The following is a 22,902-nucleotide window of genomic DNA, read 5'->3' as shown; positions in this document are numbered from 1 at the left end:
CCACTCTGTGAGGCACATCGATCTAAGGGATGAACATGGTGAGATTGTAGACTCCCAAATTGATAGTGCAGTTTGTTCAGGCGATTTTACAGCCAACTAGCTTCTTCACATGCTGATATTGACTTTGGTATTATTTTGTGTAGCTACGTTTGCTAGCTAGCTAGCCAGCCAGCCAGCCCATAGAGAGATCATTGCATTGTGGATGTTGTAGTCGACTTGAGCTGCAACAGATTTCCACAACAATGTTCACGTTGCTAACAACCTTATTATATCCACAAAATGAAATATTTGTTAACAAAAAATACTGTTCTCACATATTAGAGTTATGTAACAATGTAAATAATAGGAATGAGTGCTTTTGGGGGGATTTTTCCTTTAAGTTATATTAGTACATTTGTGCTGACAAAGCTCTATTAAATTAGGCACTGCAAAAGCGTAAATGTAAACAACGCAAAATCAGAAAACTTCACTCAGATAATTAACTGAAATTAATCACTTATACACTTAAAAACTTGGAAATCTTCAGTAGTTGATTTCAGCAGCCCAAGCCACACTCTCTGACTGAGCATCCGCTTGGTGTGACACAATTTCAAATGCAGACTTTGGGGAAGAGAATCCGAAGTCCAATATAAAGATATCCATCTCCACAGTTTAATTTGCTGTGTTTTTCATGCTCTAGTGAAGTAGTAAATTCGGGTGCAGGCTGGCTGAGGAGCACCATCAGCGATAGCGTGGCTGGAGTCTCCACGCTTCACATAACACTCTCTCTCTCTCTCGCTATCCCTCACTGTCTCTCCTCTCTTTTTCTTCCCCCCCATCTTCTTCTCCTTCCCTCACTTGCTTTCTTTCCCCTCTCTCTATTCCTACCCTTCTCTCTTTTTCTTCCAGTCTTTCTCTCCCTCACTTTCTCTCCCTTCTCCATCTTCTATACTTCTCCAACGCTGAATGTAGGCATGGAGAGAGGCTTGTCTACAGTAAATGTAGAAATACATGTTAAATAGTTGATTTCCTATAGTGTAGGTAATTCCTATTGTGTTGATTGCAATTCCTACAGTGCACCTGACTGATCCAATGTAATGCTCCGAAACAGGCAAATTAAATCATGTGAAAAATCATAAAATCAGTGTGTCGAATCATTGACTAGAGGTCGATAGATTATGATTTTTCAACGCCGATACCGATTATTGGAGGACCAAAAAAGCCGTTACCAATTAATCTGACGATTTTTTAAAGTTTATTTGTAATAATGACAATTACAACTATACTGAATGAAAACGTATTTTAACTTAATATAATACATCAATAAAAACAACTTAGCCTCAAGTAAATAATGAAACATGTTCAATTTGGTTTAAATAATGCAAAAACAAAGTGTTGGAGAAGAAAGTAAAAGTGCAATATGTGCTACGTAAGAAAGCTAACGTTTAAGTTCCTTGCTCAGAAAATGAGACCATATGAAAGCTGGTGGTTCCTTTTAACATGAGTCTTCAATATTCCCAGGTAAGAAGTTTTAGGTTGTAGTTATTATAGGAATTATAGGACTATTTCCCTCTACACCATTTGTATTTCATTAACCTTTGACTATTGGATGTTCTTATAGGCACTTTAGTATTGCAAGTGTAACAGTATAGCTTCCGTCCCTCTCCTCGCTGGGCTCGAACCAGCAACACAACGACAGCCACCATCGAAGCAGCATAACCCATGCAGAGCAAGGGGAACAACTACTAGAAGGCTCAGAGCGAGTGGCGTTTGAAACGCTATTAGCGCGCGCTCACTAGCTAGCCATTTCACTTCGGTTACACCAGCCTCATCTCGGGAGTTGATAGGCTTGAAGTCATAAACAGCACAATGCTTGACGCACAACGAAGAGCTGCTGGCAAAACGCACGAAAGTGCTGTTTGAATGAATGCTTACGCGCCTGCTTCTGCCTACCACCGCTCAGTCAGATACTTAGATACTTGTGTGCTCAGTCAGATTATATGCAATGCAGGACATGCTAGATAATATCTATTAATATCATCAACCATGTGTAGTTAACTAGTGATTATGACTAGTGATTATGATTGATTGTTTTTTATAAAGATAAGTTTAATGCTAGCTAGCAACTTACCTTGGCTTACTGCATTTGAATAACAGGCAGTCTCCTTGTGGAGTGCAACGAGAGAGAGGCAGGTCGTTATTGCGTTGGACTAGTTAACTGTACGGTTGCAAGATTGGATCCCCCGAGCTGACAAGGTGAAAATCTGTCGTTCTGCCCCTGACCAAGGCAGTTAACCCACCGTTTCTAGGCCGTCATTGAAAATAAGAATGTGATCTTATATATATATATATATATATATATATATATTTTAGTTTTTTACAAATCGGCGCCCAAAAATACCGATTTCCGATTGTTATGAAAACGTATATATTATTCCGCCATTCCAATTAAACGGTCGACCTATAATCATGACCCACCTCCCAGCGTCAGTCTCTTTGAAGATCCCGTCCTGATTGGGGCAGAGCTCACAGCTGGGTGTGACTCCGTTCTTGCAAGCATCGCAGAACCACGGTTCCGTGGAGTTCTCCGAGGCGGAACTCATGATGGAGTCACTCTCCCCGTCCACTCCATAACAGCCTGGAACACATGTAGAAAGTTTGTCAATTACATCCATAACGCTGACCGGTAGCTAATACTGGCTAACATATTCCATTAGGTTTTACATTTGCTGTGAACATTGTGTCGTTAGCTAGTATCTAACAGTTCCAACTTAACAGATTTGTATCTATTCTATCGTGCAATAGTTCTGACTATCAGAGTAGGGGTTGCAGAATCCATTACCAGTTAGTGGATCCTCTTAAAAAGGTGCAAAAGGCTGTGTTACACCTAGGATTGAGAAGACCAGAGAACTGTGCCCTGACAAGCACACAACATGGTGTCAACTTGCTGTTTGCTAGTTTCCCCTCAAACCTCCAGAAAGATTTAGATTTTCTCTTAAACCTTTTGCTCCAGCTTTCTAATGGGGAACATTTGATCATATTATCGAGACCTAAGACTAGAGAAGAGAGAGAAGCCACACGCCACAAGCAAAGCATGTTAATGTTGTATTCTTAATTTTCCAGGGTTGCCAAAACAATTATTTTCGTTGATGCGGTTTCTATGGCTGCTATTACACTGGCCGAACGTGATCCGCACTACCAATGAGGGCAGCAATCAGCCGCTCTGCCTTCCATTGGAGAGATAACACACTGGCTCCTAATTCAGTCAAACAACCTCCAGGCTCTCTGAGCTATGGGAGAGACTCACAAATCAAAGGCTCAATGTTGTACATACTCTGTATGCTCGTCACTCTGGACCACACTGGGGAATCAGTCCAGTCTGAAGACCCACTGGCGGCAAACATCCAGAAGCCACACCAGACGGCAATGTTTATTCAGTTGTGTGTCTGTTTTTTTTCTTTCTCTCAGTGCGTAGATGTCCTCTATAGGTGCTCTCTGATTGTGTCCATTTGTTCTGCATCACAGGGAATAGACAGGCTAGAGTGGATTGAAAGTGATGTTCGTCAGTGTAGAAAATAGGGGGGGGGGGGGGGTTATATAGTGTACTGTTGTATCCTGCAGGTTTATTTACGACCAGGTAATTGGCTTCAAGCTGAGAGGAAGTCCAAGTCAGAATGACATTAATCAAGTCAAGATTACATCATTCAAGCACTGATTATTTCAATAGGGCAATTAGTACACAGCTGGAGCTTCACCCTGACCTCCAAACCACGATCTCTGCCTCACATTTAACTACAACAAGAAAACAAAAACAATTTCCTTCCGTCTCGATGCTTCCCCCCGCAGTATGTGTGTCAGGACAAGAGGTTAAGTCCCCAGGGGCTCCAATATAGCTCAAGATTTATTTTCTTAAAGAAAATATATTTCTGAAAATACTGCTGGCAACAGTTGTGCTTAATAGTGATTGGTGCTTTTAATCAAAGAAACCGGGTTGTGAACGATCACCACGCTGGTTTTACCGACTTACGGCTGAACCATCACCGCAAATCTCCGATGTTCCTTTTGAACCGAGATACAAAGCTGGAAGCACTAAGCCATGGGGTGCTGGCTAATGTGAGCTAAGCTGACCAAAAGTGATGACTACGGGATAGCTTTATAATCCTCCAAGTGAAGATTATCCTTGTCAGAAATGACGAGCTTGGCAGTTAAAGAGGGTATAGGGGGCAGGGGTAGTGTATAGTGTCTACTAAATCAAGATGTAATTTTAACTGTATCAAGATTTAACAGTGAAAGAAAGGTCTATTTGGGTATATGGTGTTAACATATACAGGTGTGAATATGAGTGTGTGTGTGTGTGGTTCTGAATCTCCATCTGTTCTAATATGAAGATGAGGGAGGAAGTGTTGGACTATCTCTCTTCTTCCCAGGATCAAAGGAGAAGTAATGGGCACACCTCATATTGGTGAGAGAGCAATCAGTTATTTTGACAGTGCATAGATGGGTTCCCATTTTCATGTTGGCAGCGATGTCACACTAATCATCTCTGTACGGTTCTCAACACACCCAACATAATGTCCATCTCTGCCACCTTCTGAGAGTGAGGTGGAGAGAGTACACACAAACACACCTGTCAGAGCAGCGCCATTAAAGGGGAATTCAGTTCATTATTATCTATGCTGCTCCAGTGCTACCTGTTCCATCATTACATCCATCATTACATCCCATTTAGATTTCAAATGCAAATTCATTCAGATGGAAGTGGAACAAATCAATATTCCTCATGTCTATTACGGAATACACAAATATCTCAAGTCCAACAGTCAACATTTTGAGAAAAGTACATAACCGCGGTGTTCTCTTCCTACATGCAGTTCAGTTTTAATCAATTCAATAAACCATTAGGCTAGGTAAAAACAGGTTTGAAATATATACGCTTTTTGTGATTTAACTCATGTGGTTTTACTCACATTTACTCTAATCTCTATCTCCAGTTGAATCTATTCATCTCACTCTGTGGCTGCCTATCAAAATATTTATTTTTCTCCCACCGAAAAAATAAAAAAACAGCATGTTCAAGATGGATGCTCTTAGATTAGTTCAATTCAATTTTTTCATGAATGGTAACACTTTCCATTCCAAGATTAAGTGGACCTATTCAAAAGCACTCATATAAGCAGAGCCGGTGTGCAAAACGGGGCATCAGAGACAACACACACAACTCTGATCTCCCTGAATAACACCAATTACACATGATGTAATTGATGGTTTTTATGACAGATGTGTGTGAGAGTGTTTTCAGAAGGATGGTTTTCAGATCTTCCTTTAAATCAGCTGCACTGAATTCAAACTCCATAAGATGGAGAGTGATCTCTCAAAACATGACTTTATTCTGCTCCTTTTAAAAAACAATGCAATCATTCCCGTGGCCAGTAAACCAGAGTAAATCAGTTACTCGTTATAAGGGGGAGAAAAACCACACGGCTACTACGGATTGATAGCGTTTTCATTTTGCATTTCAATTAGATTTGCTAAACCTGTTTTGAAAGGAAGACTGAGACAGAGAAGGAGAGGGGAAATTAAATAATAAGTATAATTCAATGTTCTCATCTGACAAAGGTCTGATAATGGATTACAAGGCCATTTCTAAAATGAAAACTAACTGTCAATAAGCAGCTTCACAATGCCTTGCTTTCCTCTGTGGGTGCTGGGGTCCCATTCATTAATTCATTCACCTGTACTTCTCCTCCTCTAGGATTGAATTCATTGACTATGCATTTGAGAGTGGTTAGATGCATTTGAGAGTGGTTAGATGCATTTGAGAGTGGTTAGAAAAATATTCTCCAGCATCATCATAGATAATCAAGTGGCGGGGCTGTTGTCGGGTTCTTTTTTTTTTATTAAGGCGTGGGCCTTTAAATGCATTTCAGGGGCTTCGGGGGCTGCCCTTGTGGCATTAATGTTTCTGCAGTTAGTTGAAACAGCATGAGGGAAAACATGCTTTTTAACCTTGAGCTGAGCAAGGCCCTTAATTACCCTGGTGTAGAACAGGACAATATGGAGGCCATATGTCTGCTAAGCACGAAGCACTTTATGAAACTGCTATCGCCTTACCAAGGCTGTCTTCAAATGGAACTACTAAGAGGACTGCGTGACAGAGGAACGACAAAAGCAGGTATTGACAAATGACTAAGCATAGGCTACTAGGCCTACACTTCAAACAGAACAAAGGCTAGACTCTACAGTTATGCAATGGACTAAACTATGCATATGAAATGGACAACCGGTTGAACATAATGCTCAATATAAGGAATGAGGTGCCATTTCAGACAAAGTCATACACTGTGAAGCATACTTACAGTGAAGGAGGATAGAGGGAAACAGTGTAGGATTTGTGCCTATATGATATCTGTAGAGGATTTACAGTACAAAGGCCCCAGGACACTGCCAGAGTGTCAGAGAGAGAGAGAGAGGACATTCATCATCTACTGGGGCCTCAGTCAACTGTCTTTCTGCAGTTATTACAGTACGACACACACCAGACCAGTTGCAGTCACAAATGGTCATTGTAAGGACTAGGGCTGTGGCGGTCACAACATTTAGGCAGCCGGTGATTGGCAAGCAAACAACTGTCGGTCTCACGGTAATTGACAGTTGAACACATTCAGCATCTCCTGGCTTCCACACAGCCTACAAACCACTGATGCTGACCTTTGGAACATCTACATTTTAAAAAGTGTAATAAATCCATGTATTATAGCCTATACCTTCACAATAAATCCATTACTTATTCATTTAAACTGTTAAAATAATGTCTGAGTATAACAGAACTGATTTGGAAGGCGAAAACATGAAAAATCCATCCAGAAAGTAGGATTTATTTTTAGTTTTCTATTCAATGCCATTACAGTGTGCATTGACTTAGGACTCAAATTGCACTTCCTATGCCTTCCACTAGATGTCAACAGTCTTTAGAAATTATTTCAGGCTTGTATTCTGAAAAATGAGGGAGTAAGACCAGTCTGAATGAGTGGACCCTACAGTGTCCCAGCGCTTTTTCATGCACAATCCCGAGAGTGCACCTTTCTTGTTTACCTTTTATATTGATGATGAGGTTTTTGGATATAGAGAGAGACTTTATCAAACTAAACAAACATGTATTGAGTAAATTAATGTCTTCTGAGTGCAACCATATGAAGATCAAAGGTAAGTGATTAATTTTATCTCTATTTCTGACTTGTGTAACTCTTCTACTCGGCTGGTTACTGTTTGTAATGATTTGTCTGCTGGGCACTGTTCTCAGATAAATCACATGGTATGCTTTCGCCGTAAAGCCTTTTGAAATCTGACACCGTGGTTGGATTAACAAGAAGTTTATTTTTAAACCCATGTATAACACTTATGTTTTCTGAATTTTTATAAATCAGTTTCTGTTTTTGAATTTGGCGCTCTGCAATTTCACTGGATGTTGGTCAGGTGGGACGCTACCGTCTCACGTACCTTAGTGAGGTTAGCAAAGCACACCTGCTAATTCTAATGCATTCCAGGTGACTACATCATGAAGCTGGTTGAGAGAATGCCAAGAGTGTGCGAAGCTGTCATCAAGGCAAAGGGTGGCTAATTTGAAGAATCTCAAATATAAAATATATTTTTATATTTATTTGATTAACACTTTTTTGGTTACTACATGATTCCATATGTGTTATTTCATAGTTGTGATGCCTTCACTATTATTCTACAATGTAGAAAATAGTAAAAATAAAGAAAAACCCTTGAATGAGTAGATGTGTCCAAACTTTTGACTGGTACTGAATGTGTGAAATCTGTTTTGCTTTAGAATATACCATTATCATGCACCTGTATCGAAACAGGGGCAGCAGGAAAAAAATACATGTCATCTATGCACTTAAATAACGAATTGGGGACGCTTTCGCGTGGTTAATTTTCATGCCAGCCAGCTAGAGTGTTTGATTAGATTTGACACATTTGCATTTGATGTCAGAGTGATTAGAGGGACAATAGAGTGCTGAGTACCAGGCAGTTAGCAAGTTTGATAATGCTGCTGGTCATTAGTAGCCTATCAGAGCTTGGAGAAGCCTAATTACAGTGACTAAACGGTCACGTGGAATTTTACTTCCTTCATGACTCATGACCGCCGGTGTGGCGGTAATACGGTCACCGCAACAGCCCTAGTAGGAACTCTTATAAAATCTAGCTGTGATTTCTAGGTCTGTGCTTAGTACACTCCACTCACCAGTGTTTAGCCCAAGGATGTAAAACACAATAAAAGTTTGTTTAAATGAGAGAAGAAGAAAAAAAATCTCATACTTTTTAATTAGTTTGAACTGCTAAATGTGATGTCCATTGCAGCGACAACAAAAAACATCCCTCCCAAACATGTTTTTATTCTACTGAATATGCATTTAAACAAATAAGCCCAAACAGCGGAGCCTAAATGAATTAAGCACATTTGAGAAAATAATTAACTTTACGGTCCAGAACTCGTTAGGGAGTGAAATCAATAGCACAGGGATTTAATTGGTGGTAGAATGAGTACGCGTCCCAAATGGCACCCTATTCCTTATTAGTACACTAGTTTTGACCAGAGCCACGTGTAGGGAATAGGGTGCCATTTGGGACGTAACCTGGGCCTATTAATGACAATGTAATGTTCTTTATTAGGGGAGAGCATTTTAACAGCCGTGCTGCTTTAAAATGACACCGGATACCATTACACTGCTGAAATGGTAAAACTGCAAGACGAAAAAGAAAAGAAATTGCAAAGGGACATAAAAACAACAAACAAGTGACTGTCTTCGCTACTGAAAAGCTAGAATTAGCATTTAGGCTTCAGTCCAGAAGACATAAAGCAGATTGAGAGAGACAGTGGTGCAGTTAATGATGTCTGTCATCACTCACAACACACACACTAGCCCATGCTAATCAAAAGCAGCTAGTCTGTATAGTACATGGCTGTGATAGAAACAGGCTGTCTGTACGGACAACTGGCTCTCTGGGCCTCTGCTCAGTGTTCACCGGGGCTTTTGATCTCTTCCCCTCGCTACACTGGACATCCTACATTTTCTCCTTTCATTTGTCATCCATCACTCCTTTCCTCTGGTCTGAGAAGGAGAGTGTCTGAACGAGGGAATGTGCAGCGCAACAAAGAGGAGAACAAAAAGTTCTGGAGTCAAGCAGAGACGAGAGGAAGTGGTCGGATGACTCACCCGAGCTGCATATCATGACAGCTCATCTCTTCCTTACGATCATTCTCTTGTTCTCTCGCTTTCTCTCTTTCCTGTTACCATCCCTTGTTCTCCCGCTTCACCCTCCTGTTTTTTTAAGAGCACTGTTCCTCTACAGCCCAGAGAAAGGAGGATGGAGGACAACCCAGCACCTTTTGACCCCAAAACCCTGAGCTATATGTGAGCTAGTTGGAGCCAAAAAGATTAACAGAACAATCCCATAGAATCTCAAGAGGAACAACTGAACAAGCTAGGTCACAGTTATACGTTAGTGACAGCAGCAGCAGCAGCCTTCCATTGCTTTAGCATCCGCTCCTCCTCCCACTACAGTTGAAACACCAGTTCACTTTCCTCTCTTCTCCTCAGGGTGGGAGGGGCACTAGGCACAGAATCTGTTTTCAATTTCATGCCAGCACCGTCCCATGCATATGACAGGTTCTGCATTGCTGCGTGGGTAGGTACGCATGTGTGTGTGTCGGTGTGTGTGTGGGGTGTCACCTTTCCAAGCTGCTGCGCATGGCTGCAGGTGAGCAGTTGTGACATGGAGGCAGCTGTTTGGGGCCAACCCTCTCCTGAACCAATCAACCCCCCTCTCCCTCAGGGCGCCTGGCACCATGGCGCAGCTGGCACCCAAGGGTGGGAGGCGGTCGGCGAAGGAGGGCCTTGTGTGTGTGTGTCTAAGAAGTGGCTGGCGAGAGAGGGGCAGTGTTCAGTATGGAACAGATGTCTGTTCAGTCGGGGGCGTCCACGACACTCCTACCTGCCTGCCCCTCTCCACCACGGGAGGGGAAAATGCCATGCAGAGGCAAATGAAGGAGAAAGAGAGAGTTCCTCCTTGTTGCTATCTTACTCTTCTACAGTCCTCCAACTTGTAAGCATGTCTTATTGTGCATTTTCTACAGTCCTCCCACTCCCCCTTTCCATCCCCCTCCACTCGTTCACATCTCTCTTCTTCCGCTCTTGCATTTGTGTAGTCCCCCCCTCCTTGCAAAATGTGCATCCTCTCGCTTTCTTCGTTGCAACAGAAAGAAAATGAAAGATTGTAATACAAGGCCATTCCCGATTCAATTGATTTTGTAATAGCTGGAGAAAGTCTGGATGGTAAATGGTAAATTCTTTCCCAACTGTAATTGAGCAAGACATTAGGAATACATGGACAGAATATATATAGGGAGGACAAAAATCATTGGATGCTGTATGTTACTACGAGCAAAAACATTTGTAGCTTGGGCATTTTCTTATGGAGCACAACTTGTTCTGTGGCCCTGTAGTAAAGTAGAACAGGAAGATGCATTGTTTGATCAGGCACCTTAATACATTACTACGGTACAGATAATAGGCACAAAGATTAATACTCCAGCTGTTGATCCTTGATATCAACAACGTAACTTCATCAAAATCTAAACTAGTTGGTTTATTTTAAACCTATGAAGTAGCAGGTACAGTAAATGACCAGAAACATTTTACAAGACCAGATAGCCTGAGAAAAGTAACTTATTCCACCTGGTAAAACAACACAACCAAAGAACTGGCCTCAAAGTGCTCCTTCTGCCTGTTCTGCTCTGGTCTCTCCAATCCCTGACTCCACACCACTCAGCATGGTCATCTCTGTTCTGGTCTCTCCAATCCCTGACCCCACACCACTCAGCATGGTCAACTCTGTTCTGGTCTCTCCAATCCCTGACTCCACACCACTCAGCATGGTCATCTCTGTTCTGGTCTCTCCAATCTCTGACCCCACACCACTCAGCATGGTCAACTCTGTTCTGGTCTCCAATCCCTGACTCCACACCACTCAGCATGGTCAACTCTGTTCTGGTCTCTCCAATCCCTGACCCCACACCACTCAGCATGGTCAACTCTGTTCTGCTCTGGTCTCTCCAATCCCTGACTCCACACCACTCAGCATGGTCATCTCTGTTCTGCTCTGGTCTCTCCAATCCCTGACCCCACACCACTCAGCATGGTCAACTCTGTTCTGGTCTCTCCAATCCCTGACTCCACACCACTCAGCATGGTCAACTCTGTTCTGGTCTCTCCAATCCTTGACTCCACACCACTCAGCATGGTCAACTCTGTTCTGGTCTCTCCAATCCCTGACCCCACACCACTCAGCATGGTCAACTCTGTTCTGCTCTGATCTCTCCAATCCCTGACTCAGCATGGTCCCCTCTGTTCTGCTTTGCCTCTTCTCATGGAGATTAGACAGGTCTCAGAGGAACACAATATTAACACAGGGAGGGAGATGTGTGTGTGTGTGTGTGTGTGTGTGTGTAGAGATAGAGAGGGAAGGAGATAAACATAGAACCAGCTCCTAGTGTCCTACAGTACTTCTGCTCATACACCATTGGTGATTAGGCCTGTGCTCCTCTCCTGTGATTTTTGAGTGGGGTGTGTGCGTACTGTCTCTCCCTAAGAGCATCTGTGTGAGTGTTGCTCGAAGGACTGACTTGCAACACTGCACTTGAAAGACTCTGACTCTCAAGGTTACCCTCTGATTTAGTGCTGCCAATGGCCATGGTGTGTGCATACATTCCGTTTCTAGGGGCTTTAAAAATCAGTAAAACGTCTGTAAATAAATAATAAATAAATAAAGTGGTCGTAATTGAAAATTATAGCTGTCACATTGATCAGTTGTGTGCATGGGCAGCGTTACCACGCCTGTCCAGAGGAGAAGGCCACATCTAACAGACGATTTAAGGAGCCATTGATTTTGTCTCCAACCAGTCAGAGGGAGACACAATGAGCTAATAATGCTAGATGAAGAAGAAGCGGGTTAGTCTGTTAGTTCCCCAGGCCAGGACTGTATGGGGAAAATGCACTTCTGGTTTGCTGGTTTCCCTGCTTATGTTTAGGTGTTGGGTGGATGGTGAAGGGGTGATTATTTTGTGTTTGCTTCTGGTTGCGGGTATATGGAACTTGCAACCAAAACTTCTATAACCCCAGCCTGGCACGCAAACACTGCCTCATCTTTAAATCTCTGCCTTGACAGAAAATGTTTTTCTTCTGACCCAAACCTGAACAGCTACCAATGTAGTCCTAGCCCTTCTAAATGTTTCTGATCTGTGCTTACCATAGAATAAGAAACGGCTACCTCTTCAGGCAAAAACCTGACGCAACGTCTGATTTTGGTTGCTATTTAGTTATGTGTCCACAAACATGAATTGTACTTGAAATAAACCAACCCTTGAAATCCTGCTGTTGATTTGTGGTTGAAATTAGTGTACTTTGACCACTTTTTGCAGTTTCAACCAAAAGTTCAATTGATGCCAACGTCAGTATGTTGGAACAGATACAACAGATGATGTTGAAACAACCCTGGTTCAAAGTATTTTTGCCTGGTGGGACGTTTATATACAGTAACCTATCTCTCTGGAGCTGCTAACCTTCATGTACGGTCACGCCACAGTTATCACACTGGATGATCTCGTCAGCGTCCTCGCTGTTGTCTCCCAGACACACACAGCAGATCAGGATGTGTTCCATCCTCTGGGCCGCCGCCCTCCACGTCTGGGCACGCTCCAGCAAGGCATCCTGGGTAGACAGGAAGTGGGAATCACAGTAAAGTTTCAGTAAAACTATTATAAATGCACCCGTATACACTACATTCTGTTGAGCTGTTGTACACAATCTATTTTTAACTAGGTTAAATTTATCAACAAAAAAAAAACAATTATTTTTTATCTCCGTGTTTGAATGTGTGAATCTAATATGCTTGTATGCACCGGACCCCAAAAATAAAGTTCCCGACCTCTGCAAACAAAGTTCATCCAAGTTGTCTAAAACCTCTCACAATCCCCCCTCTCCTCTGGTCACAGATCATTACTGATATATAGTAGTAGGCTAAATCTCATTCACACTGATGGACTCCAAGCTAAGTCGATTAGCTTAACACAGAGCTGTAGCTCTCTAGCAGTCTCTGTGGTTCTCTCACTCTGATACCATCCAATCTCCTCATTGGATTATATAACTCTGTGGCACAAAGCAACATAGTGCTGGGCTGGCTAACACACCTGATTCAATGAAGGATTTAGAGAGTTACGCAAACTTATCTAACAACTTTCACGACTACATGATATGCCTAAATGCTGAGGGCCTGAGGCAGTTTGCTAACAACAAACTGTGATACTGAGGACAAGGACATGACGTTGTATTTACCTCATTGCTCTTTCCCTGTGACATGCTGTCGTTGGTCAGCTCCTCGTCAAACACACTGCTGCTCTTCACTTTCCTATTGGGTTTCTTCACCTCTTTATCACTGTCGCTACTGCTCCCTTCTTCATTCTCATCTTCATCACCACCATCGTCATCCTCGTTGTCGTCGTCATCATCACTACCACTCCCTCCGTCGTGATCCTCCTCGTCCTCCTCTCCCTCGCTCCCTCCTTTCTGGGCAGCCGCCGTCTTGCCCTTCTTCTTGCCTGAGGCGGGCCTCCAGTCATTGTCGTCTTCGCTGTCGTAGTCGTCCATCTCGTTGAGCTCGTCCATGGTGGTGAAGTCCAACATGGGTCGGTTCCGACGTAGGTTCCACTTCTTGGGCTCCTGTGTGGCGGCCGTTGTTGAGCCTCCGTCCTGCGCATTACCACTACCTGGATCAAAGTTCAAGGGGTTTTATTGGTCACATTTACAAAAACATTTCAAAACATGAATATAAAACAAACATTTTAAAACAGCCTACCTGTGCCACTCCCGCTTCCTCCGCTCCCAGCCTCTGTGTCCGAGGCCTTCTCCTCTCTCCTCCGTCGGCCCCTGGGCACCCCTGATGGAGCAGGGTCTTTAGTGGTGGTGGTGCCAGTGTCATAGGACAGCTGCTGTTCCTTGGTCTTCTCCTCTTCCTCAGTGGGGGTGTCGTCACCTGTCAGCTCCTTGGTCTGTTCTTCATCGATGCCGTCCGTTGCAGAGCCGATGTTGTCCGAGCCGCTGTCATTGTCAGAGTCCTCAGCAGCGCTCTCCTCCTTGGACCCCTCCTCCTCCTCATCACTCCCAATGGCACTACCCTCTGACCCTAGAGCAGGGGAGAGGAGGACAGAAGGCATTATCAACATGGAGTATGAATCAAAGAATGTCTGCTATCATAATCTCTCTCTTTTGATGTTATTTTCTTGTATTGAGACACTTAAAGATAAACATGACCTGAAGGACTGTTATGATCAAATCATGTTGATAAGCGATAACAGCAAAGTTGAATTCAGATCTCTAATCTGCAATGCAGATCAACAATCAGATTAACAAGAGCTGTTGGATTTCAAGGCCTCAGATGACAGGTCGAGTGATCAAAACCACAGAGCCCAGGGGGTTCACAGTCATTGTAAAATGTAAATAAGAATTTGTTCTCAACTGACTTGCCTAGTTAAAAAAAGGTTAAATAAAACAATTAACAGTACTGTATAATCTCATTATCAGCTGTTGGCCACAGTGTGTGTGTGCGTTTCAGATATGATGGATGATGGAGACCTCAGGGCCGACCAGAGCGATAAATCCAGCCCAGGCAGACAGTGGCAGGTCGAGATCGCCTCAGTGGCCACAGCCTGTCTCTAGATCATGCAGGGAGTCAGTGAGAAACACACTGCTCTACAAGGTTGCTACCAGACACAGACAAGCAGGGTGATGAGGTCTTCATCTATACTTCAGGACGCCTGCACCTCACAGTGGGGCGGCACTGGCAGACACACCAGACAGAGAATCTTGATGGAGAAAATATCACAGCTGCACATTGAAGTGTCATTCAAAGCTATTCAAGCCACAGCTAAATAGAGCATTCATGACTATGAGTAGCTTGGTCTACAATAGAAACCCCTGACTTGCTTTTGGGGACATTTCAAATTGGTTTGAAGATAGGCCTAATTCCGAGTTCCACCTTTCTCCTCTCCAGTTCTATCTGAGCTGACAGATGATGTGAATGGCAACATAACAGGAAATAACTGCATATGTGGTGGAAGAAAATGTGTAATTTATAAGGGGAGTGGATGGAAGAGGACCCTCACTGCAGTTGGTTACCTGAGGCATCTGCATCTCCCACTTTGAAATCGCTGTCATCTGAGCTGTCATAATCTAAAGCGTCCAGCAGAGAGGCAGCCAGAGGCTTCACCTGCCTGCGCTTTGACCCACGGTCCACTGGGGAGAGAGGAGGAGGAGAAGAGTGGAGAGGAGAGGGGATTCAGTGCCATGGAAGAAAAGCACTCCCACCATTATAATTCAAAGCATGGCCTGGGTCGTCATTTAATGTACTGAACTTTGCAAACAAATTCAAATCATGATTACAAATAGCTCAAAACAATCAAAATAAATAAATCATTTTATTCTGCTGAAAATGTTCAGCTGCCTTGCTTTGTTGTTATTGTGGAATGATCAAAATACATATTACAGTATTTGCCATGATCTGGGGATCAGACAATATTGCATATGCAAGCACCGGTATTGTGGTGTTGGTAATCATAGCAACGCACATCTGTCTGTGGTAACTTTGTTGAGACAAGAGTGCATATTATTATGCAGTGCATGTAAAACACAGCTAGCTGGTCCTGCATGGATCTAGCTAGAGAAGCTAGCTTTCTCCATTCAATTATTAAGGAGGTAATGCTGGCTAGCTAGATAGCTAGCTAACTAACTAACTGGCAAATTATCTAGCTAGCCTGTTAGCTACCAGCTAGCTAAAGCTATCTTACAGAACACATGTTTTGACAGATAATCCAAAAACATAGCTACAACTGTTACAATGTAGTTAGCTAGCTAATTAGATAACGTTATTGATTATTAGCTGGCTAGATAGCTACGTTAGCAAGATAAACAGCCGTCAACTGTGAGGCTAGCTAGCAATGACTCGAACGGACCGTAGGTATGTTATTCCATTCTCTTCGGAAAATGTTTTTTTTTCTGCATAAAATCATGCTACTTTCTTCTGTCAAATGTGCATTATATTGAAAATAACACTCACTTTATCCGTTTTCTCGTTTTTACTTGATTGAACAATGGCACAAAGAACGCCTCCTCAAAACATGTTATGCGCACAACGTTTGCTACAAGAAGTGGTGACGTTCAGCACAAAGGGATGTTGTAACCCTGGTAACCGCATAAGTGTCTTTGATGATGAAGAAGGTTCATGTAAATTCTCGAGGGATGGAGTATGTCGAGATAACACAAATAAGAGGTTTTTTTTAAATTACATTTGACACAGATACGGATATAAGACCAGGAACCTCAATAGTCTATACAGATATATGTTTAACATTGTAGGCAGTATTTTCTTTGATAGGATGAAATACACCTCAGAGTCCCAGTGATGTCATGGTAAGCCAAAGTGCTGAGTCCTGTCAGCATTTTACATTGGCGCCATAATTCTGTCTGACACATCTACAGATGTAGGATCTTAATTTGATCCAGGTTGCTACAGCATGAAGATAATCCTGCAGCAACAGGACATTATTATGTGGATTATATTCCATGGACATTTTTGTAGGGGTTGATACATTTTTCGTAAGGGACAATCAAGTCTGAAATGTGAAAGTGGGAATAACAAACTTCATATCCTTTTTAAACCTCAAATATACTACAAGTTTAAGTTCTCCTGCAACAGTGTGATCAAATGAATATCCTACATTTGTAGATTTGGAATGATTAGGTCAAAACCAGATCTGATAGAACAAAAATACCTCAAAATCTTTATCTGGGTTGAGCAGAATGTTGTGGGAAAATAATACTACAACTCTCATGTCCCCTCATCTTCATTATCCTTATGAACTTACATTCATATGAACTTCTGAATTATTATTTTCTGAGTTGATGGTGAGTAGGTAGAAAAACACCTCTGAGAAAGTCTTCCTGAAAGTACCAGATGATTTTCCTTTTTTGATTTACCCTATACGACTGTGCTGGTGATGGTGAGTTAGATGCAGATTACGTTGGATTTGATATTCACTTTAATTGCCTTTGGCAATCCACTCAAAGAGCAGATCCTGAGAGTTCTGACGATACCATAGTTACTGGCCTTCCGTGCTTGCACAACCTGTCTCCATCACAGGGAGATGTGAGGGTCAATAGGGTCAGCTGGTATTGCCTTATCGCTCACTCTTTCATTCTTTCCACATGAGTGTCTCTCTTACTGTCAACTGATGTGGGAAATTGAATGATAAATCACTTGAGATGTAGGCCTATCACATAATTTCACAGACTACCAGTAGGCTAGTTCTGCTTTCCTATATGGCACCCTATTCCCTATATACTGCACTACATTTGACCAGAGCACTGTGGGCCCTGGTCAAATGTAATGCGGTACGTATGGAACAGGGTGCCATTTCAGACACAGCCTACGTCTATATTGAAAGATAATGATGTTATGCATGTTGAGTTGAGTGATTAATATCAAATATACATTACATTTAAAATGTTTTTCCTGCCTGCGGGTGGTGAGCTGTTTAATTCTAAAAAACAACATTTATAGCAACAGTTATTTTCATTTCTATTAAAACATGACATTTTTGACAGGTTATCACAACCACACACACTGTAATAGCTACATTCATTTTAAATCCCATATAATTTAACTCTATGTCAGAAATCCAAATAGCAACAACATCAGATCAATTCATGTCCTATTTCAACCTGAGACATATTCTCGAAAAAGTTGTCTGAAAAGCAAACACAGGCAAAGAATTGTTGTTTTGTCATGTTTGCAGATGGACGTTTGTTTCTATTGTCCTCCTTTGACTTTGGCAGTTTAGCAAACAGGAGACGATTAAAATAAATGAGCCTAGATTGATCCTGATACACGCAAGGGGAAGACTGATGGGGGAGGCAAGCGGAAGGGATGATTACAACTGTCCTTGCCCGCCGATGACTAATGGCACTGTATCTTGCCTCGAAAGCCCTAGTTTTTTAAATCTATTGTCTGGCATCAAAACACTTCTGGGATATCATCATAGCCATCAGCGTCAACATCATCATTGACATAAACATTGTCACTTTTCTGTTTTGTTTCATTTACACATCAGAAGTGTATTTGTTGACTGAGAGAGAAGTGAAAAGGATTCACACTAAACTAGTCAAGGTCAACACAGTATGATTGATAATACAGACATACCTTGACCTCGAAACAGAACATAAAGATTGTGAGTCATTAAACAGCAGAGTCATCATAGAAGCCATTTTGGCCTATTTATGTAGTTATTGTGTTGTGAAGTCTATAGCTTGTCTGTCTCTGTATGTCATTGGTCACTGGTCCCATGACTATAGGCACACAGGTGACCAGAAATGCACATTGAGGGTCAGTGCTACCCATTTTAATAATCAGTGGCAACTACGGTAGGTCTAATTAAATCAGCCTGTACAGTATGTAACTTGCTTACTTTTTTTTAACCTTTTTGAAATGTCATTTTTATGAACACTGGAACTAGTTATATAGGGCTCTGTATTATTGAACAATTGTTGAAAAAATGTTTAAGCCTACACTAGTGTGCTGTATGACAACATGCAAAGGTAGCCAACCTGTCTTCTGGAAAGTTACCCTCCTGCAGGATTCTGTTCCAACCGTAACTAGGCCTAATATCATACCGGACCAGGACCTGTATACAGCGCATTCAGAAAGTATTCAGACCCCTTCCTTTTTCCATAATTTTGTTACGTTAAAGCCTTATTCTAAAATTGATTTAAAAAAAAAAATAATAGACTCGAATCTGAGCTCAGGTGCATCCTGTTTCCATTGATCATCCTTGAGATGTTTCTACAACTTGATTGGAGTCAACCTGTGGTAAATTAAATTAATTGGACATGATTTGGAAAGGCACACACCTGTCTATATAAGATTCCACAGTTGACAGTGCATGTCAGAGCAAAAACCAAGCCATGAGGTCAAAGGAATTGTCAGGAGACCCCCGATACAGGATTGTGTCAAGGGACAGATCTGGGGAAGGGTACCAAAACATGTCTGCAGCATTGAAGGTCCCCAAGAACACAGTGGTCTCCATCATTCTTAAATGGAAGAAGTTTTGAACCACCAAGACTCTTCCAAACTTCCAAGTTGTCAAATGACGAATACCAAACATGTTTTTGCATGGATTCCACGAGTGCTAGCTGGCTGTACTACAGACACCTGTCGCCGTCATGGGAAAGACTCATTGTTATCTTTTCGTAAAACAACTGGTTGCAGTAAAGAGCCAACCTGGATACTAAGGAGATCCTGAGGGAAATCGACGAGTACCAACAACTTTATGCTATGGAGGAACAACATACTTCATCATAGAAAGATCCGACTACCTCACAAAACAACTTTAACCCGACAAAAAAAATAAAAACAGATTCATCTACAGACATGGATGATTTACTTACCATTGAATTAGAGGCTAGTGCTCTGGCTGGAATCCATGCAACACTGGAAAAGTTGTGTGAGGCAGTAGCAGGGCTGAGGGGGAGTTTAGTCAGAGTGAAATTCTCACACTCCAAGGAGAGAACAAGGCACTCACAGCCAAGGTAAAAATCCACGACTCCAACATGGATTGTCTACTCAGGGAAAACAGGGTGATGAAGGAGTCTCTACTAGACATACAAAGTCGTAGCATGCATGAAACATTTTTTTTTCTGGGATTTTTGAGGACGCATCCAATAATCCAGAGGGCGCGATCAGAGAATTCATGCAATCTGCCTTGAAACTTCCTATAGAGACTGTAAACAAGGTGGCTTTCCACCGAGTACACAGACTTGGAGCTCGTGTACTCATAAATCATCGCAAAATTTGAACACTACCAACTAAAGGAGCTGATCAAAAGAGAAGGGAGCTTAAAGGGACCAAATTCGGTCTCAATTACCAATTTCCAAGGGAGATAAATGAACGTCGTAAGAGAGTGTAGCCAGTACAGAGGCAACAGAGGGAGAAGGGTAAGCGTGCCTTTCTCATTGTGGACAAACTCTTCATAGATGGACAGCTATTCCGAGACAGCTCCATAACACCATGGCTGTACTAAATTCTACAGGGACTTCAGGTTACGAAAAAAAGAAAGTATTGGAATTGTAAAAATATCTGAACACTATGAAGTGGATATGAACACACACATACTCAATTACATGCTCGGTTACACATACGGACTTACACACTTGATCTCACTCTCTTCTCTAACTATCTCTTTCTCTCTTTTCTCTTCTCTTCTCACTCTCTCTCTGTTGTCGAGAACTGCTTTATAATTTAATACGTTTCTTGTTTCTCTATCTTTTTTATGTATTTGTCTACAAGTTTATATATGTTTACAACAAGCAAGGGGAAGATATCAGAATAGAGGCATTGGGGAAAATTAACATATGGTACGGAATACATTTGTACTGTAGTGAAGCCGTCTCTATAGTAATGCAAGGTCTCTTTCATGATCATGTGAAACGTCAATTGCTATGGAAATGCTGGGATGTGTCACGAATCCCGTTTCCTGAGTCTGTTTTTTGCCTATGTTCTGTCCTGGAGAGTTTTTTCCGGCGTCCTGGAACGCACCCTGTCTGGTTGCCGGGCAATGTAGCCAGTTGGGGTTTCTGATTACCCGCACCTGTATCCCATCAGCTATCTGCACACCTGGTCCTGATCATCATCTCTCCTCTTCATAAGCCCGGACCTGACATCCATTCCCTGCTGGATCGTTAGCCATGAACAGTATGTTGTGCCAGAGTATCAGCCTCAAGTTGGATAGAATTTGTTTTGTTGTTTGTTATGTATTGCTTGCCTTGAACTTACCTCCGTTTGTTCTGTCTTCAGTTACTCACCCGGATCATTTACCCCATTCCCGCCTGGTCGTCGGAGGATTCCGCTTCCACATTGGATCCACCTATTTACTCCCATCAACTCACCACCGCTACCCGCTACGCCACCTGGATATATCTACCCATTCACATTCACTTGTAAATAAATACTCACCTTGATCCTACTCTCCTTGTCCTGGTCTGCTTCTGGGTTCGATTTTGAAGAAACGTGACAGAACGATCCGGCCAAGAATGAACCCAGCGGACCTGGATTCCGTTTGCCATGCCATTACCCAGCAGGGGAAGACATTGGGACAACACAAGACGGCGCTACAGGAGATAGCGGTTGCAATCCAGAACTTATCTGCTAGCTTGACACAAATCCAGGATCAGCTCAGTTTGCTGGCGATTCATTCACCACCTGTTTCACCCATCTCACCTGCCGTGCCTGATGCGGTTTCCTTCCGTGAACCCAAGGTACCGACGCCTGATAAATATGAAGGGGATTTGGGAAGATGCCGTTCGTTTCTTATGCAGTGTGGCTTAGTGTTTGATCTGCAGCCCCATTCTTACGCCACTGACAAGGCTAGGATAGCCTTTGTTATTGAACTGCTGCGTGGAAGAGCTCTGGAATGGGCTTCAGCCGTTTGGGAACGACAGGGGACCTGCATGGCTTCATACCAGGAATTCACGGGAGAGATGAGAAGGCTTTTTGACCATCCAGTCCGAGGTAAGGACGCAGCTAAACGTCACTCTTCGCCAAGGAGCTCGCAGTGTGGCAGACTTTATGATCGAGTTCAGGACATTGTCTGTGGAGAGTGGTTGGAATGAGGAGTCACTACAAGCGGAGTTTTACCAGGGGTTGTCGGAGCAACTCAAGGACGAGCTGATATCCTATCCAGAGCCTAGTGACCTAGACAGCTTGGTCACTTTATCTATTCGGGTAGATAATAGAGTCCGAGAGAGGAGGGAGAAGCAGTGGGGCCCATCCAATCAATCAGCAACTCGGTTACCATTCGGTTCAGGAAGTGAACCAGAACGTATTGATCGTTATTCCCCACACGGGATTAGTGGAGGCGTCTTGCCACCAGAGCCTGAACCAATGCAAGTGGGGCGACACGGGCTAACTAAGGAGGAGCGCCAACGTAGACGTGAGACCAACAGCTGTCTCTACTGTGGTAGCTCAGGACATTACATCTCCGCTTGTCCACAGCGCTCGTTAAACTGCCCGGCTCACTAGTTTTGGGAGGAATTTTAGCGAGCCAGATTCAACCTCTCAAGAATCCTGTCAGACCCCGTTTTCCTGCGACCCTTATGAATAAGGATCAGAGCTTAGAGATGAACGCTTTTATCGATTCAGGTGTCGATGGCAGCTTTATTGATGCTGACTTGGTGGAACAGCTGGGGCTTTCCAAGGAGCAATTGCCGGAAGCCATTGAAGCAACCACTCTGAACGGCAGTAGTCTGGCACGGATCACTATGAGGACTGAACCGGTTAAGATGTTGCTGTCGGGGAATCATTCAGAGTTTATCTCCTTCTTCATTCTGTCCTCGCCCCATGTTCCTCTGGTTCTTGGTTACCCCTGGCTGAAGGAACACAATCCCTCGTTTGATTGGGTGACGGGTAAGGTAACTAGTTGGAGCATTGATTGTCATGCTAACTGTCTTAGGACTGCCTGTTCTCCTGCCATTTCCAGTCAGGTCAGTGACTCTGCTCCTCCTGATTTGTCCCTGGTTCCAGAAACATATCACGAGTTGGGTGAAGTATTCAGTAAACAGAAGGCTCAGTCCCTTCCTCCCCACCGACCTTATGACTGTGCGATTAATCTGTTTCCTGGAGCCGCCTTTCCCAAGGGACGGTTATACAGTATCTCTCGACCTGAACGTGAGGCCTTGGAGACCTACATCAAGGAGTCTTTAGCTGCAAGTCTCATTCGGCCCTCGTCATCACCTCTGGGAGCAGGATTTTTTT

At 42.9% G+C, this 22,902-nt stretch overlaps 1 protein-coding gene and 1 long non-coding RNA gene across 11 annotated transcripts in view; one reads left to right on the top strand and one right to left on the bottom strand.

Moving 5' to 3' along the window:
• LOC110488131 (PHD finger protein 14) overlaps nucleotides 1-16,268 on the bottom strand; it is a 125,037-nt gene extending 108,769 nt beyond the window's left edge. For all 10 annotated transcript variants that reach the window (XM_036971653.2, XM_090227848.1, XM_090227850.1 and 7 more), the window contains exons 1-6: nucleotides 16,156-16,268; nucleotides 15,219-15,335; nucleotides 13,900-14,226; nucleotides 13,380-13,810; nucleotides 12,608-12,755; nucleotides 2,458-2,617 (exon numbers count right to left, since the gene is read on the bottom strand). In XM_036971653.2, the coding sequence (XP_036827548.1) occupies nucleotides 2,458-2,617; nucleotides 12,608-12,755; nucleotides 13,380-13,810; nucleotides 13,900-14,226; nucleotides 15,219-15,335; nucleotide 16,156 (1,184 nt within the window). In that variant the 5' untranslated portion in view covers nucleotides 16,157-16,268. The remainder of the gene's footprint in view (nucleotides 1-2,457; nucleotides 2,618-12,607; nucleotides 12,756-13,379; nucleotides 13,811-13,899; nucleotides 14,227-15,218; nucleotides 15,336-16,155) is intronic.
• A 128-nt stretch (nucleotides 16,269-16,396) lies between these two features.
• Nucleotides 16,397-21,115, top strand: LOC149970237 (uncharacterized). The gene is made up of 2 exons (XR_016493565.1): nucleotides 16,397-20,844; nucleotides 20,947-21,115. It is a non-coding gene; the product is annotated as an uncharacterized LOC149970237 (long non-coding RNA).
• The last annotated feature ends 1,787 nt before the right edge of the window (nucleotides 21,116-22,902 follow it).

Source organism: Oncorhynchus mykiss, chromosome 30 (assembly GCF_057628025.1).
Source record: "Oncorhynchus mykiss isolate SJ-2025 chromosome 30, ASM5762802v1, whole genome shotgun sequence".
Taxonomy (NCBI): domain Eukaryota; kingdom Metazoa; phylum Chordata; class Actinopteri; order Salmoniformes; family Salmonidae; genus Oncorhynchus; species Oncorhynchus mykiss.
Note: the sequence above shows the minus strand (reverse complement) of the source record. Positions and strands in the feature narration are given on the sequence as shown.